General features: G+C 38.6%; 1 protein-coding gene across 12 annotated transcripts in view; it reads left to right on the top strand.

Annotated features, from left to right (window-relative positions):
- The first annotated feature begins 442 nt into the window (after positions 1-442).
- The window catches only part of LOC146459014 (CUB and sushi domain-containing protein 2-like), a 48,228-nt gene continuing 29,923 nt past the window's right edge, over positions 443-18,747 (top strand). For 2 of the 12 annotated variants that reach the window (XM_085089852.1, XM_085089843.1), the window contains exons 1-19: positions 444-611; positions 1,145-1,236; positions 3,934-4,327; positions 5,408-5,805; positions 6,800-6,925; positions 7,436-7,841; positions 8,403-8,794; positions 9,346-9,474; positions 10,043-10,466; positions 11,231-11,631; positions 12,318-12,446; positions 13,130-13,303; positions 13,637-13,822; positions 14,282-14,464; positions 16,048-16,299; positions 16,722-16,916; positions 17,567-17,818; positions 18,167-18,361; positions 18,469-18,651. In XM_085089852.1, the coding sequence (XP_084945978.1) occupies positions 1,149-1,236; positions 3,934-4,327; positions 5,408-5,805; positions 6,800-6,925; positions 7,436-7,841; positions 8,403-8,794; positions 9,346-9,474; positions 10,043-10,466; positions 11,231-11,631; positions 12,318-12,446; positions 13,130-13,303; positions 13,637-13,822; positions 14,282-14,464; positions 16,048-16,299; positions 16,722-16,916; positions 17,567-17,818; positions 18,167-18,361; positions 18,469-18,651 (4,507 nt within the window). In that variant the 5' untranslated portion in view covers positions 444-611; positions 1,145-1,148. Of the gene's footprint in view, positions 612-1,144; positions 1,237-3,933; positions 4,328-5,407; positions 5,806-6,799; positions 6,926-7,435; positions 7,842-8,402; positions 8,795-9,345; positions 9,475-10,042; positions 10,467-11,230; positions 11,638-12,317; positions 12,447-13,129; positions 13,304-13,636; positions 13,823-14,281; positions 14,465-16,047; positions 16,300-16,721; positions 16,917-17,566; positions 17,819-18,166; positions 18,362-18,468; positions 18,652-18,747 lie in introns of all 12 variants that reach the window. The other 10 variants (XM_085089846.1, XM_085089847.1, XM_085089845.1 and 7 more) reach the window with 8 other exon arrangements.

Below are 18,747 nucleotides of genomic sequence, written 5' to 3'. Positions count from 1 at the left end.
GTTTCTGCTGCTTCCTAGACGATTCAATGTTCCAACATCGTGGATTATTACGATGACTTAAAAAATCATCATAAAGACAACCAGGTGCCGTCACGACCAGGTTCGTTTTATCCACTGTGTTCTTTATATACACACATTTAGTAAGGAAACGAAAGTTCCAAGCAAGTTTATGGTTCATATCCTAATTCGGGGAGCAGGGATGGCACAGTGGTGAAATCACCCGCCTCCCACCAACATTAGTTTGCTATTCACAGGTTCTCGTGGAATTTCATGTCACTTGAACCTGTCCTAACAGGTAAAATAATCCCCTTGTATTTTGGCTGTTATTGTGCAAGTCCAAAAACATGCGTGCAAGACTCATTAATCCAGTATTTTTCGTGAGTCAGCGCTGAATTGAGGTCAGGGGTTGAGTGCTTGCGTGAACATGTTTGAAGAGCTCCGAAGGTATTATGATTCAAACCTTCTTCACTTCCATATCAGTCAGTCCCTCAGGCACGATTCTACCGAAACACGCATTTCAGTTGCGTAGTCTTGAATCAGCCTCACGGCAGCTGAGTGCGTGTGTAAAATCCTGGTTTAGTGAGCGCATGATGGATCATTAACTCAGTGCGGTAAGTTCCTTGGTGAAGTTTGTTCCGGTTGTTGAGCAGTCCGCGAGAGCGGAAGTGTTACTAGGCGACCCACAATTTGCTGTCCTCAAACAGCTTTCGCCGTCATTCAGTGAAGCGAACTTCTCATCAGTCTTCGTATTGTTCTAATCCACACACTACAACATTACAATCTCTCCCTTTATAAAGCAAGCTTAATCACAAAACAAAGGGCAAAAGGCTGTCTGTTTGTCTCCTTGCCTGGGATAACGCCATGGAGGAATAATTAATGGCCTGCGTAACTTCCAGTTTCTTTATTTTCAATACCTAATAGCCCACCTAAAAACTGCCGTCGTGTTTTTATTTCTACTCTGCTTTTGCAGGTTACCGGTCCATGCCTCCATATTCTTATAAATGGTTGTTCTTTAGATGACAGAATTTCCATGTAGATCAATACGCGCAGACAGACTTCAACTTTTCGGTTCTGACATTACAGTAAAATTTTACACTAAGTATGTTTTCAGTCGTTTTTTGAAAAGAATCTGGATATTTTTCAGGAACATGAGTAACTTCAGGAAACTCATAAAGTGGATGTACGCACTGATTGTGCTGGCCTTCATTCAAGAGAAAACTGCAAACATTTTTGGAGGTAACTTTAACCGAATTATTTCTTTGCTGCGATTCATACCACGAACTTATCGACCTTTTCTATCTATACGTCATGAAATGAAGTAACTACAATAGCATGTTAGAACATTTTTCCTGTTGTGGACCAGTTCATGAAGTCAATCTCGGTTATTGTAGCATGGAAACAAATATATTAAGTCATGATAGACTATATTAAGTTTCCTTGAGGAAACAAGTTCCATTTTGTTGCTAGTCCGACACGCCAGGGCATGTAATGTATCGTCTGATTCTCAACAGTCAATTTGCTTTACATCTAGGGTTACCAAACATAAGGGTTCCCTTAAAAGCTAAGGTTGGAAACTGTAAATTGAACAAAAGTCGCTAATTTTAACAACTGACCGTTCAGTTTTCTTACTAGGTAAAAAAATAATTCACTTTTGACAACTTTTCTTTGTACTCCGAGGCTTTTATATATCTGTCAGCAAAATGAATAGATATACTGAAATAACATTTAATAATCGTATTTAGAGCATTCATTCCATATTTTTGTAAGGATTCAAAAAATGACCCCTTTGGTCTTTTCTCTCTATATTAAGCCACTTTATATGTTTTCTTTAGTTTCCTTGTCAAATCGTTTCAAATAGTTTCTTTGATTTATGGTATCAGTAGCTAAGTTGCAGGAGGAGTGCGTGACGAGGTGCGTAGGAGGCTAAAGCTGAGAGCGATCGTAACGCAATTAAACTAACCATGACATCTGATACGGCAAAATGTCGGCCCGTCATTTAATTCTGTATCCCAGAAAAAAATCGCTGTTTTAGTAGAGTCCGCTTACTATACTCTAAATAATAAGCCATTTGATAATAAATTACTGCCAGTAGAGTAGTAAGACGTTTTTCCTGTCTGTTCAAGCGGGAACTCCAGAAACATCTGGAAATATGAAAAGGGGACTGAGGGGTGCCGCTGGGGGTTTGAAACCCTGACCCTGTTTAGGACGAAAATAACCTTAACCTGTGTAGGACAATGTCCTTTATTTTAGGACCCTATTTAGGAAAAAGGACAACATCTAGCTCTTGTGTTACACAAGTGATACACTACCTAGAACAGTGATGGCGAAAAATCCCAAAATTTCGCATTAACAGCGGTGAACCTTAAGTGGAAACTCAATTGACGTGAAGCATAGTTCACTAAAATAAATACAGACTAACGTCTCTGATTTTGGATTGCGAAATACTTGACGACAGTGTTGCAACCATACCCTGTATAGGACGGGTCGAGGACAGACTCGCTTGAAATTATATACCCTGTTCAGGACAGGGAGGCCAAAAACCATACCCTATCCAGCGGCACGTCCCCGTATAGCCCATACAGGGGAGTACCCCCCCCCCCCCCGGGGGGACTGAATATACAATGAATTTATTTATTTTGGCATAAGCTTTGTACCCTAAGCACCCAGTTAACTTCTTATAAAGACGGAAGTTAGTAGCAACACTTTGATATAAGGTCTGCAGTATTATATCTTATTGGATGTTTTAATGTGTTGTAGATACTAAGCTGTATATTTCTTAGAGTTTCGCTGTAGTTTAGTGAGCCTGACGTAGGGCTTAAAATACTAAGAGTAAAATTAAAATAGACAGCGATACTAAACACCAAAACATCTTAAAAGAGATTTGTTATCCGGAATAAGCCTTTCAGATAAGAAGCAAAACCAATAAGGAAGAACTGAGATAAGATGAGCGCGCACGTTAGAAAACTGTTTATTTATTTATTTATTTATTTATTTTTTGTTTTACTTTGCGAATAACTACCAAATTATTACAGTTGTTGTTGTTATTTTTACCGTATAGATAACTAACTGTACTAATATTATTATTATTATTATTATTATTATTATTATTATTATTATTATTATTATTATTATTATTATTATTATTACTAATATCGCGTCACATTCAGGCTATTTGTTTATTTATTCACGGAAAATCACCAGCATGCTTAAAACTGTTTTAAAAATTACTAATATCAGCTAAAAAAAATCAACTGGCTTACATGATTGCCGTGTGGGAGTCCTATGAAGAAAAGAAGGCTTTAATTTCTTTTCGAAACCCCCAGAGAGTCGTATTGCCTAGCTTAGATCCTGAGGCAAAGAATTCCATAAAGCGGCACCACTATAGGAGAAGCTGTGCTTCTGTAGGTGCTCTGTTCTAGGCCAAGGCAATATAAGTTTGTTAACTGAGTTTCTAACACTGAGTTTCTTGATTATTCAAACAGTACAACGTGCAGTCATTTGGATATTAGGGAGCTTAAGCAACAACGACGACAACGGCAACGAAAACGTCACCTGAAAATATATCTTTATCATTTGTGCTACTTCGCCATTATTTCAACTCGCTCAACTTTTACAAAAACGGTGAACTATCCAAATTGGTAGGAGTGGCGTACAAGTTATGAGAGAAAATGAAAAATTCACCGTCGTGCGTTTACGTTCTCCAAAAAACCTTAAATGTGTCATTTCACGTTGTTGTTTTGCAGAGGACGGCAGAGAAATGTACCAAAATGTAAAACGCACGTGCAGAGCGATTGTTTTCGCTCATTTAACCTATTGTTCTGCGGCGTTGTCGTTGCCGTCGCCGTCGTCGTTGCTTAAGCGCCCTATTAAATATCACATTTACATTTAAATTAACAAATGTCCCTCGATCTTGTTTTGGTTTACTGATTATAGCCGCCATATGCAGCCCTCCATGCCTCCTGTATACCAACAGAAGGGAAATCGTAGCCCTCGACTACAAAACGTCAACAGCACAGTCTGTCGTTTCTGGTTTAACAAACGCTATCGCCATTGATGTCCATTTCAGTTTGGGGTATATATTTTGGAGTGACGTGAGTGAACAAAATATCAAACGTTCTGCTATTGATGGATCAAGCGTGACAACTATCATCACAAACGTTGGTGTCTGTGATGGATTGGCAGTGGAATGGAGGACATCACAGTTATACTGGACTGATACAACAAACGATAAGATATCAGTGTCAGACTTATCGGGCAATAACCAAAAAACATTGCTCTCCTTGGGGCTTGATGAACCTAGAGACATTGCTCTGGATCCCGACCAAGGGTAAGCCTTGAACTCAGGGGCTGTTAACATGCATGTGGAGAGAGGAAGATCCCAGCATTAGGAAAATTCTAGAAGGCGAAACAACTTTTCATATAGTTGACATGCAGAAATTTCGGTCGGGGTGGTTACCAAGTGGAGAAGGAAAAGAGAAAAAATATTTGCCTTTTTTTTTGAGCAGCTGAACGCCCGGCTGCCACCATATGTTTGTTCTTTTTGTTCCTAGTCCTTGGCCAAGCGAAGGTAGTTTACATGGTGCTAGGATCTTCTTATATCTTAGTTAGGAAGATTCTATTGCCAGGAAGATCCTTAAGCGCTAGGCACAAATACAACGTTTTGCATGTAAACTGAATAAAGAAAAAATATGGCGCTAGGATGATCCACCCTCCTAGTGTTCGGATCTTCCTCCCACCATGTAAACAGCCCCTTAGGACCAAGAAAATTCAGTTTCATTTCTCCAAAATCTCAGAAAGCCATGAAAAGGACTGAGCTAAAATTTGCTTGCCATGGAACACCGATAACCAATTGGCGATGAACACCTTTATTTTGTAACCAGTTGAAAATAAGCTTCAACGAAATTTTAAACAGGCCACGAGGTTTGATGGCCTTTTCTTATAAATTTTATCTATCTCGACCGAGAAGAATTGGACGCCCTCTCAAAAACTTCGCAAATATGAAGCTATGACTCACAATGGGACTTGGAGAATAGATTAGGTCCGCAACGAAAAGTAGTGACATTGTATGAGTTGCAATTACAGTACGATTTGTCTTGGATTTTTTAATTTTCCCAAAACTTCAGAAAACTACTAAAGTAATCAAAATAAAAATAAAACTAAAAACACGAAAATCATGGAAAATATGAAATTTACATAAAAATAGGAATTTTCAGATAATCGCGAAAATTGGTTGCCATTGTAAGATTTTGTATTCAAAAAATCGTTGCTAACATTACTTTTACCGCATAAACATAACCGTGCAAAATATCTTTGTTTTAGACCGTCTCGACATGAGTAGGACGTATGCGCAGTAGAACAAGGGGGCATTGTCCTATAATCACTGATATTTGGCTTTATTATCTGACAGATTAATGATCTGGACTGACTGGGGCACTAATCCAAAAATAGAAAAAGCAACCTTAAGTGGCAATCAAAGAGTTGCCATAGTAACATCAAATCTCCATTGGCCGAATGGTATCGAACTCGACAGAGGAAACAAGCGCATTTTTTGGGTGGATGGAGGCGTGGATAGAATAGAATCCGTGGATTATCAAGGAAACAACAGGAAGTTACTGCTAAAAATAAACGGTTTTCATCCATTTGGAGTGGCCTTGATTCCTCCTTTCTTGTTTTTCACTGATTGGGTTGCAAGAAGCTTTCTTCACATACTTGACGCCGACACTGGGGATTATCTAATCAGTAATTACATCGCAAGCGGCCTACCAACTGGTATTGTGGCGTATGATAGCTCGAGGCAACCACCAGGTACAGTAGCTTAGGCGTTTGTCCGGCGTCACTGTCACGACGATTTTGGCCAAAAACGGCTCAAAAATCTGACAAAGAACTTGTTTTCTTACATGAAATTGCTATTAGAACATTGGGATTCCTCCGCGGAGGAACAAACTATAATCGGTTTTTAAAGCGATTTCTCTAAAATAAGCTAAAATACATGGGAAGAGCTGTCCTGCAATCCATTTCCATCCGAGCCATCTGCAGCCAAACATAATTAATACAGTAATAGCCCACATATATATAAGAACCTAAATTTTTCAATTTAGCCTTAATAGGTTCTTATATAAATGGTACTTAAAGCAAATTTAGGCTACCAAGGTTCTTAAAATAGGTTCTTATATTTTCATATCAATTTGATCTGAATATACTATATATATTATAAATATCATCTCATAATACAGTACAATGGCAAACACAATAGACATACAACATGGTATGTCTAGTTACTTTTATGTATGCCAAGTTACTTTTAAATAGATGACGATCTTAATTCAGCAGTTTCTACCTATACACTTTCACAGCAACCCCACTGATAAGAACCTAACTTAAAATTTTAGCCTAAATAGGTTCTTATGTGGAGGGGGCTTAAAATGGAAATTTTAGCCTAACAGGTTCTTAAAACCCAGGTTCTTATACGCGGGCTATTACTGTACTCTTTTCTGTGCACTAGTACGGTTATTGTTAACACAACTGACAGAACCATTATTTTAAGGTTTCTATCAATACAAATACCAGGTGATAATTATAATGTAGAATAAAATGGCATTCCCAGCCAGGTTTAAAGGTGGCAGAACATTTTCCGTTTAGTAAGGAGATCCGGTAGTGTAGAGGGAGACGGATTTCTTTAGCTTTGAGAAAGTGACATGTATCGGTGCTTTACTGAGAATAAAAGACTGCGCTGGAATTCTAACTTAAACATTCTGCATCTTCACATTTTTTCCCTAATAATGCTTTGTGTCTTAAAAAGTTTCAAATCAGTGTGCTGTAAACAATGGAGGATGTAGCCATTTCTGTGTGGTAACGTCATCTGGTCACGTGTGCGTTTGCCCTGGTGGCTTGGCAGTGAAGCAAGATGGGAGGACATGTGAGGATAGTAAGTGCTTTTTTTTTAATCTCTTGCAGTCTTTTTCGTAGTATTGTTTCTTTAATATGTACTCTTCCTCTTTCCCAATGTCATCGTTTGATGTTTGATGTAGACATTCAACTTGAGCAAGACAACCCTGCAGCAATGATTTGACCCCAATCCCTCTCTGAGAATTCAGGTTCATGAATTCGATTCCACCGAAGAGCTTCTTTAAAATGATCTTCTTTGGATGTTTCTTTACGAGAAACTGTAAGAAATCAAGTAAGATGACAACCTATCACGCGAAAAATTGAATAGTTCCCCCTTACGTACCCATACTAGGTTGGGTTATCATTTTAAAAAAGGATCAACTCATAAACACTCTTGTCAATTCTTCCAATTCTTGTCATCTTATCAGTGTCTTCTTCGTATTATAAGAGGTTATCCCCGCTAGCAACCTGATTATACGTTATAAGTGATTAGTGAAATTTAACTGAACTCCAACATAATCTCGTTTAACGTTTATCGTTTCCAATGCAGAATTAAAGAAGTTCCTCTTATTTACTGACGCGGATGGCAAGTCCACTAATATGATTTCACTGGACGTCAACTATTTCTACGGCAAAATTTTGATCAACCATCGTGGAAATCAACGCCCTATAGCTCTGGACTTTGACCCTGCTGAAGATCGCGTTTATTGGACTGACGTGAAACAAGGTCTTATTATCAGCGCCTTTTCTAATGCAACGTCGCTCAAGATCTTGTTTCGCTGTAACGTGAACGTACCCGACGGCTTAGCTATTGATAAAGTGGGTCGAAACTTCTATTGGTCAGATACAGGAACCAATCGGATTGAAGTAGCTCGACTTGATGGAACGAAAAGAAAAGTGCTAATTAAGGACGGACTTGATGAACCCAGAGCGATTGTACTTGATGAGAGGAATGGGTAAGTTGAAATGTGGTAAAGAAAAGAAGTGTCATTTAAAAGTTTGGCAATAAACAAGCAAATTCTATTATTATTATTATTATTATTATTATTATTATTATTGTTATTATTATTATTATTATTATTATTATTATTATTATTATTATTATTATTATTATTAAGATTGGTTTTATTAACAGAGTGGATAGGGTAATTTGGCCACCGTAAAGAGATTCAAGTGCTGACGTTTCGAGCGTTTAGCCTTTCGTCAAAGCGAATCCGTTCTAAGTTGCTCTGGCAAAGGGCTAGCGCTCTAAACGCCAGCACTCGGATCCCTTTACGGTGATCAAATTATCTTATATTAACTCCTGTTCATAAAAAAAAACCGACGCAGCGCTACAGAAGAAAGAAGAAGAAGTGTTATGTAGCCCATTGCTGTACAGAGTTTTTGCATGGAATCCTAAAAAGGCATCGATCCCGCACAGTACTTTCTTGTGGCGGTTTTTTTTGTTCCTCTGTTTGTTTGTTTGTTTGTTTGTTTGGGTTTTTCCATTTTACACATAAATGTCTCCACTTAATTAGCATGATGTACTGGACTGACTGGGGATCCAATCCAAAGATCGAAAAGGCAGACATGGACGGCGCATCAAGGAGAAGCATTGTAACAGGAAACCTTGGCTGGCCAAATGGACTCACTATTGACGAAACCACTAACCTCCTGTACTGGGCTGATGCTAAACTGGACAAGATAGAAGTCTCTGATCTCAATGGAGGCAACAGGCGGTTGATTCTGTCATCTGCAGCTGATATCCATCCGTTTGGCCTGACAGTGTATCAGAGCATGCTATACTGGACTGATTGGAATAAGAAGAGTATCACACGTCTTGATTTGAGCAATGGGAACAGAGAGATGATTGTTACAGGTCTTAAAAAGCCGATGGATATCCACTTGTATGATTCATCTGTCGCATCAGGTGCAGAAAGTTTTAGTTTCGATCCGTGAATGAAAACTCTTTCTAGCTAATCACAATGAAAATTAATTATTTCTGTAGCACATTTTTCATGCCAAAATGACCAAATGCACCTTTTTACTAACCAAAGAAACAAATAAGACAACAAAAAATACAACAAAAAGTTGAAAGAAAGATTAAGTGTACAAAGAACTTTGATTCTCTTCCACAAATGCCATGTATGCTTTGTTGATTGATTGATTGATTGATTGATTGATTGATTGATTGATTGATTGATTGATTGATTGATTGATTCAGTATTTTTGGAAGTTCCACAAGCATTAACACTTAGGAATGTCTTCAACATCCTAGAAGCATGCTATGATAGTGAACCAATGAAATGAATGATACAACGAAACACGCAGCCTTCAGCTGCTTATTGCATGCTACAGCGGAGAGGTATACATTTCAAGATCATTCTATTTCCAGAATTTTTGTTTTAAACATGGTTGAAAAATTACAAGATTCATCTAAGCTTTAAGTTTAACTGTGGTACTTTCATTCAAACTTACAAGGTTCTCATCCTTGTGCAACTAACAATGGGCTCTGCAGTGATTTGTGTCTACTCAAGCCACATGGGGGATACCAGTGCGCATGCCCAACAGGTATTGGACTCAAGCCTAATGGGAAGACGTGTGATTATGGTGAGTGTGCATGTGTGGTTTAAAATGTCTTAACAAAGTGATCATCATTATTAGATATTGAACGTTTGAGACAGACAAATAATGACAGACGCATATTAATTGGTAAGATCTTGGCTTCTTGTTAAGTGAAAAAACACTTCGTGCGTTACATATCAGTCGCTGAGCATGCTATACTGGAAAAGATTTGCTTCACCATTGTATTGCTTGGAATGGTCATTATACCTTACAAAAATTAAAAGAGCATTAAGGACATTAAAAGTGTTAATTAACTTTAATAAAAACAAAGTCATGTCAGACATGGATAATGTTCCTTAAACGAACGTCGCGGAAACGACCACCCAAATTGCCAGGAATCGTAGTGACATAGAAGGCATTAACGAGAGGTTTAAAAATAGTGATTTGAATAAAACTTTTAAGTTTCAATGTCCATGCGAAAACACACACATTTGATGCCAAGGAAAAGTAGCCGAGTAAGAGATTTCAGTGTGGTTCGACTGCAGATTTGAGATGTTTAGGGTGCAAATTGGAAATATGATTATTATAGACGAACGTTTCTTATTTGTTCCAGACACTTTCTACCGCAAGAGCTCAGACCAGTACATGATCTTTGCTGAAGCGAATACTGCTGAAATTTACAAGGTTTCTCTGGCTGTACCAGACACTCCATGTGAACCACTGGAGATAAGGAACAACATCTCAAGGCCAGTTGCTGTTGATTACGATCCAGTCGAGGGTAAAGTGTACTGGACGGATGTCACCTTGGAGCTAATAAGCAGGGCATATCCAAATGGTTCGGGTCTTGAAGTCATCGCAAAAGACAATGTGGTGACTCCTGATGGAGTGGCAGTCGATTGGATTGGGAGGAATCTGTATTGGACTGATGCCGGTACTAGTAAAATTGAAGTATCGCGGTTGGACGGATCATTTCGGACGAGCCTTGTCACATTAAACGTTGGCTGGCCTAGAGCTATAATCCTCGATATCGAGGCAAGGTAATCAAGAAATGTATATCACATTTATAAATTATTTTGATCGTAGAATGGGTATTGTTGTTCATCATGATGATTGCGCACAATGATGACAAAATGTAATTAAATTAATCGCTGTTCCAATATGGTCCCTTGAAAAGCAGAACACGAAGTTAAAACTAAACATCAAGTCAAGGCATGATGTTATTTATGTCGATACATTGACCAATTTTAGTCTAGGCACATATTTTTTAATCCAATGGTGGCCTGTCATGTGACATAACAGCCAATCATGTGGGAGAGCCTCATTTGTCTGCTAGTATAACGTAATATCAGCCTCAGCAAAACTAGTGCGACTCCTCACAGGGCTCCCGAATTCCATTCAGTACAATAAATAGTCCACCAATCCCAGACAACCATCTTGCAGCAAATTATATTCGCCTGCTTGACCTAATAAAGACTTTACCAATATGTAGCGAAACGTAGCTTTGTGATACTGATTGGCTGTATCACAAGACAAACAGTCTAGAGCAAACGATATAAATGATATTTTACCATGCCACTAATTACGTCTGCAGAGAGTCTTACCATCGTCAGATATGATTTAGTTCGAGGTGCACTTGATGTTTACATGTGCGCAGAAAACCTTTTATATAAACATGCGCATTAGTAAACGTGCTGATACTGGTCATATAGTACGTATTGGATCAAGTTTCGTCGACTAACACTAAAAAATGTGTCCCTTAAATACCTCAAGTTCCATATATGTATCATTTTCCGAATTTTAGAAAGATGTATTGGAGCGATTGGGGATACTCGCCGAAGATTGAACAAGCTAACATGGACGGCACAGCCAGGACGACACTTGTTAGTTTAGGGCTGGTATGGGTTAACTCACTAGCACTGGATTTCAAAAATAAGCTGCTATATTGGTGCGATGCACGACTCGATAAGATCGAAAGAGTGGACCTCCAAGGCAACAACCGTGTTCTTATACTGCGTTTGACATCTGCCACTTATCATCATCCATTTGGTCTGGCCTTGTGTGAAGACGCGCTGTTCTGGTCAGACTGGAGTACAAAGAGTATCCACAAGTACAACATGACGTCTTCTATCAGTGAAGTGCTAATCCGTGGAATGGGACGCCCAATGGAAATTCACATTTACGACTCCAGGACAATCACTACTGGTACGCGTGCTTTAACTATCCTTTCTAAATGTGAACTTACGAAAAAGAAATAGGATCATTATTTGGTAACAGAAACAAAACCATACTGATCGACTGGTAATTGAAGACAAATGTTTTAAAGTAGGCTATTCAAAAAACATCTACTTTCCCTCAGGTTTGTTTTTCTGAACAATATTTCGATCACCGGCTTCCCCCAACCTGAAGATATTTGTCTTGAATGCAAAGTTTCCGAGGGGATTGGATTATAGGGTATTGGTCAAATCGCAGCAACATAACAAACCCTTATAACAAGCTTTTAAATAAACAATGGTGAGGCGTCGATAGGGGTGTGGCCTCTGTCCAAGGGCTAAGGCTCGAAACGTCAGTTTTACGATATCGTTAGATCAAACCATGTGTTCGCTGTGGTAATGTTCTAAATTTCACTAAAAAAATTCCACCGACTGACTTCTGAAAGTAGTGTGTGCTATTAATTGCGACAATTCTGATCATGACGATCTTCATCCAATCATATTTATACACGTTTCCCTTTTATTTTATACTTCTTGACATCAATCTAACTACGAATCGAGTCGTTATTAATATATAAGGTTGATTTGATTTCAAAATGTACTTAACTTTGCCCTCCACTTACCATGCACCTTTTTAACAATGTCTGCTTCTGATGGTATTGCTCTGCCTAATTTCAGGATCCACCAGCTGTTCAAACTTGAATGGAGGATGCAGTCACATTTGCCTTCCAAACCCAACTGGCCATCGATGCTTTTGTCCAGAGGGAGTGCAACTGAAACCTGGTGACCAGTTTACCTGCCAAGGAGGTAAGACTTGAGTCTTCGTAAAATTAATACATCTGAGAAAACTTCGTCCCAATTGAGTCAAACGTTGTCTTTGTTTTACGGACAATCAATTTCCACCAAGCGCCCTGTTTCCACTAAAACCTTAATGGCACCATTTCTTAATGCTATGCTGATGTTACTTCTTTTTCACAGCAAATTTGGACCTGGGCCCAGTTGTTCGAAAGGCGATTAACGCTTATCCAAGATTTAAAGTTAGTCGAAGTTTTTATCTCGCTCGTTTAACATGGTTTAAAAGGCTAATTTCAAGCTAAAGGTTAAGAAAAGTCTAAGTCAAAACTGAGGGACAAAAATCTTTTGGAGAATCTTTATTGATAAGTAATTAAACTCTAATCAAAGTTCCAGATAATCTAGGATTAACTTAATCGGACTTTGAACAACTGGGCCCAGTAGTGAACATCCAGATCGCATTGGCTGGAATGCGTCTTGAAACAATGGGTGGACTAACACTTGTGCTCCCTTTCTGGTTGAGGCTGATTTTACCCACGTTAACAACTGCGCGTGTTCAACCCCCCTCCCTCCCCCCCCCCCCCCCCCAAAAAAAATAGTCATACTGTCTCGCTGGATATGCTGATGTTACTTTTTTTGTAAGCCAAAGTAGATAGCTCTTTTAATCACTTCCTATTTAATTTTGCTTCATGATATAGTAAACCGCTGTCCACAGCTGTTTGCGCCAGCCCATGGTAGTCTAAAGCCTTGCATAAATGTACCAGGACAAACCTGTCAATTCTCTTGTGACAAGGGGTACTTATTAAGTGGAACAAGCGTACGGACATGTAAAAACGATGGAGCTTGGACTGGAATACAAACACAGTGTACTGGTGAGATCTGTTGTTGATTTAGCAGCAGCTAATGACATGATTATGAAAAGCAAAGGTAATAGGGAGCTAGTTATCATCTATAACAGACACACTTAATGAAAACTTCTACTGTAACGGTCATAAGTACAAAATGTGTTATTTGAAGAAATAGTCGAACCAAGTTAAAGAAATTAAGCGCATGCGCACGACAGAGACCAAATTTCGATATGAATGTACTTCTTCAAAGAAGTCTGTGCTTAAACTTAAATTCATTTGGTAAAATAGTAGTGAAAACGCTTTAATATCCTAATTATTTTATCTAAAATATGCTGAGTAACTGAAACTCTCCTACAGCTGTCACATGTTCAGCCCTACCTGAACCATCCAATGGCGTCCGTCAAGGCTGCACAGGAACAATAACGGAAACTTACAACACGGTTTGTCAGTTTTCCTGTTTTCCCGGATTTAACGCTGTTGGCTCTTCAACAAGAAGATGTCTGGAAAATGGAAGCTGGAGTGGCCAAAATTTCATTTGCCAAGGTAATCAGTAGTTATTAGGAGACCCTGTGAAAGTAAAGCTCTATATATATCCTACAAGTTGATTTGAATACTAGAATAGGGTAATGGAATAAATGTGATGGAATATTTTCAGGCCTGGCGAAGAAATGAGAATGACATATTATTCAATAAGTGACAAGGGCATACTCGGAAAACATTCCGAGTCCTTTTATCAGTAGTCGAACCTAAGACCTTCCGATTGCTAGTTCGGATGCCGTACCACTGAGCTACAGGAGACTCATGGGAGCTTAGGCCATTAAACTAGGTTACTTGCCACTTATTGAATCATACATCATTCTAAAATAGGGTAGTTTGTTAAATTTACTCTTTATGGATTCGCCCACCTCATGATGACAGTGTTGAATGACTGTTTTCCTGTAACACTCTTTTGACATAATTGGTACGCACAATCATGTAGAGTCTCTTGTCATCGCCTTTCAGCTAATTCCTGCCCTTCGTTGGTCACCCCACCAAAAGCCACACTACTTACCCCTTCTTGTACCAATGTCTATGGATCAAGTTGTTTGTATTCCTGCCAACCTGGATATACCAGTTCATCTGGAAATGTCACAAGAGTGTGTTCGTCGTCTGGAAAATGGACTGGAAATGAGATAAACTGTACAGGTAATCACACGTCAAGACCGTACTTTGACTAAGTCAAATTTCTTCTAGGCCCACACACCTGTAACTTTAAAAAAATTGTAAACTGACAACATGTGAATAATTTTTTCTTGGAAAGAGACAAGGCAGTTTAATTTTCCAATGATAGGATCATTGCCTTTCACTGACACTTTTTAGCCCCATCCACGGGAGGCTGCTTGCGGATACTTAAGGTGGCCGAACACAGTTTGCGCGCGCTTTACAGATTCTGTTAGTGATGCTATTAAGCGTGCTGAATAGCTTTCTAAACATTCCGGCAAACGCCTTGAAACTTCGTCACTTTTTCATAAATTTATCTTGGAGCAATTTGATGTGGTCGTTTAGTGTATATGTTACCATGGCAACCAATGACTGACAGGTTTTTCAAAAAATGGAATATTATTGTTTTAAATTTAAAAAAAATACTTTTCTTACAACGAATTTCATGTTTTTGTTTCATTTGGTGTTTTTCTACTGGGTTTGACTACTTTCCGTTCAATTTTGGCGGTTTACTTAAGGTGGCCGAATACAGTTTTTTAGTGTACAGGTGTTAGAAGACGTTATTTGGAAACTATGTACTCCTGGACGCCAAAAATTGGTATGGTGTAAGACTAACTAGGAAGGAATGTATTTTCGTTCGTCTTGTTGAGCTAAGCACAGTTTCCATGGCAACACAGCGAACTATTAGACGTCCATAAACAGTAGGTTTCCTTTATTTTTAGAAAATGTACTCATTAGATTTTTTCCATTTTTTGTATCCAGAAAAACTCACAAAACACTGACACAGTTGCACTACTTTCATGTAATTTTAACAGAGAGATCTCCTGTAAATATTGATTTTGCATTTTAATGTTTTGTGAAGATACCCTCTGTTAGATTAAGGTTTCTCTTTGTAGGCGAGTTACGCTTTTAGGGAACTATTTTCATGCCAAATGTCACGAAATTCTAATGAGCGGTTCCTTAGAAAACAGTTCATTTCCACGAAAACACCCAGTCACAATTTTTGGGTCAAATGCGCATGCGTGGCTTTAATTGGGTTTCATGGCAAAGACGAAAAGCATGCAAAAGGTCTTGGTGAACGACTTTTTTGCTCGGAAAGAAAAGAAAAAGAGTCCAGAAACAAGAAACTTAGTTATTTAGGATCAAAACTTAACCTTATTATCCATTTCATGTGAAATTGAGGGATCACTTAATCGACCGCCGTATTTGCGTACCACAACCCTAGCGCACGCTTAATAGCATCACTAACAGAATCTGTAAAGCGCGCGCAAACTGTGTTCGGCCACCTTAAGTTTTGGGGAAATCCAGAAATACAAGATGGCGGATCTAAGATGGCCGCCCTTTGGCAATTTGAAGTAATTTCCTCGTCATATGACGTCATGACGTCTCTTTGTGGACCTCAAAGGAAACATCTTTGGGCGAGCTATTTGTTAAACAAGTTGCATTGTCATAGCTTCAGTAGTATCGGAGTTATGGAGGGGGGAGGATTGCGCTGCTCGGCCACAGAAGACGAAAAAAGCCCAGTCTTGATAGATGTAAATTACTTTTATATGATTTTATTATTTCAGATTCTCAGTCACCATCGTTTGGTGTATCCTGCCCTCAGAGTCCATTTGTAGCGTATGCGGAGCAAGAGAAGTTTTCAGCTTTAGTGAACTGGACCGAGCCTGTTGCTACTGACAACTCAGGAGTCGCACCTACTGTGACGTCAAACTACCAATCACCTCAAAGGTTCAATCAAGGAACACACGTGATCACATACACTGCTGTGGACCAATCAGGAAATATGGCTTCCTGTACCATTACAGTCAAAGTAATAGGTAACATTGAACATTTGTCCACTTGTTTCCGTTCGTCATTCTTCCATTTGCAATAGCCCATTTTACAATTGTGTGCTCAGTCACATGTTAAACATATCATGGGATATCACGGAGTAAGTTTGTACTGTTTTTTGCTGCAAACTTAGCACGAAATTTTCCAAATATTTGAATATCATGGAAAACTTCTCAGGTAATGAGCAATCAGAATTCTTAGCAATGGATGTGAAGTAACCAAGATTTCTTTCGAACTGTTCAACCCTGTGAAAAAGGATGGCAAAATCACTTTATAATCAGCCTCGTCCCAATTCGTCAAGCGTTAAAATTATCACCATCTTAACATCAAAATTTCGTTAAGTACTGACCACCAATAAAAGATAATAAAAATATATGCCTTTATTTTATTTCTGCCTTTGATTTTTCAGTTATCAATTGTACATCGCTTAAGGTAGTCCCTGGAGGTCCTTTGCGCATGAGCAGCTGTAGTAATCATTATGGATCCAAGTGCAACTTCTCTTGCGCGGTTGGCTATCAAATAAATGGTTCATCAATAGTAACATGCGTTGCGCCTGGTAACAGGCCTCCAGGATCTTGGGACAACCCTCTTCCTTCATGTGAAGGTATTTGTGTGCAATATCTTACTCATGCCATATCATGTGATGTCATGTTATATCGCATCATTTGTTTTCATGTAATGTTTAAAAAACGGGCACGGAACGGCTTCAAAAGCATTCCTGGAAAAGCGTGTGTCAATAGAGTTCATAACAATTATGCTTTTGTGAACGTTGAAAATTAGCATACGAGAAAAACACTGCATACTAATGAGGAGTGTTTTATCAGCTGATAAAACACCGCATACTAACAAGGAGGAGGTTTATCGACATAAAGTCACTGCACGCACGTGCTGTATTATCGTATCATTTGATAGGTCAATGGACTTATGAATTATTAATGAGTTTTTGAATCAATGAAGTCAGTAATTTAATTTCATGCACATCAGTCATACAGCCTTAATGTTAACAGTTTTCGATTCGAACTCTCTTTTCTTGGAAAATAAGGTTAGATTATATCTTTTATTGTTAATTGCCGCTATTGTTACAACCTTTATGGTTTTTCTGTGAATAGACCAGACACATGGCTATAATTTAGTGCGTTTACACGTCAGTGCAGTATTTTACCTTTCCAGCTGTCTGTTTCTTGTTCAGTATGACAAAAACGACCGTCCATTTAAAAGCTTTCCTATTATAACCACATAACTGTATCATTTCAGATATTCAACCTCCAACATTTATCGTACCTTGTCCTGGGAAATCGTTACTAGCGTACGCTGATCAAAACAAGTTTTCAGCCTCAGTGAACTGGACCAAGCCTGTCGCTATTGACAACTCAGGAGTCACACCTTCAGTGACGTCAAACTACCAATCACCTCAAAGATTCAGTCAGGGAACTCACGTGATCACATACACTGCTGTGGACCAATCCGGAAATAGAGCCACTTGTTCATTTACCATTAAAGTGTCAGGTAACCGAACCTTTTCTGGATAGACTACCTCAAATTCCTCTTTAAAACTTCTATGCCCCTCAACTGAAAGTTATTTAGGTTAATACAGTTCACCACAATGCGGAGTGTTCAAAATCCCCAAAGAGATTATATAAGATTTCATTAATATTCTAACGTTAATTTGCTGGCCTGGTCAGAGCTTCATATTAGTTAAACATCTATGAGATAACGTTGTTATTTTACATCTTGAAACCTCCTTCAAATAGTAATTTACGAACACTCGACATGATATTTTGTTATAGGTATGAAATAAAATTTTTGTCTCCAAGGTATGATAAATGGATCCGTTTCTGCCCTTGATTCTTTCAGTTATCAATTGTACATCACTGGTGATCGATTCTGGAAGCCCTTTACGCATGAATAGCTGTGGTACTCATTATGGATCAAAGTGTAACTTCTCTTGTGCGATTGGTTATCGATTGAATGGTTCATCAACAGTCACTTGCCTTGCCCTTGGTAACAGGCCTCCAGGATTATGGGGCAATCCTGTGCCTTCATGTCAAGGTAGGTTTACGAAAGAATACATCACTTTTTAAAATTTAGCCTCAGTTTATTCAAAGTAGTTAGGTATAATTCCAGCAAATAGTAAAATGCTACTCTTCTTTTGATAGTTATCAGCTGTCCACCACTGGTCACCCCTCCAAGAGCCACGTTGTTAACCGTTCCTTGTCCAATTACTTACGGATCAAACTGTTCATTTTCTTGTCAAACCGGATACACCAGTTCATCTGGAAATGTTACCAGAACATGTTTGTCTTCTGGACAATGGAGTGGAAAGGACATTGTCTGTACAGGTAATCAAATTTTAGACCATTATGCAAGTAAACTTACACATAACTTGCCATGTGCAGTGTTAATTTGCATTTAAACATTCTACAAGCACCACGTAA

Source organism: Pavona decussata, unplaced genomic scaffold (genome assembly GCF_977016875.1).
Source record: "Pavona decussata unplaced genomic scaffold, jaPavDecu1.1 SCAFFOLD_223, whole genome shotgun sequence".
Classification (NCBI taxonomy): domain Eukaryota; kingdom Metazoa; phylum Cnidaria; class Anthozoa; order Scleractinia; family Agariciidae; genus Pavona; species Pavona decussata.
This window is presented reverse-complemented; position numbering and strand designations above follow the sequence as displayed.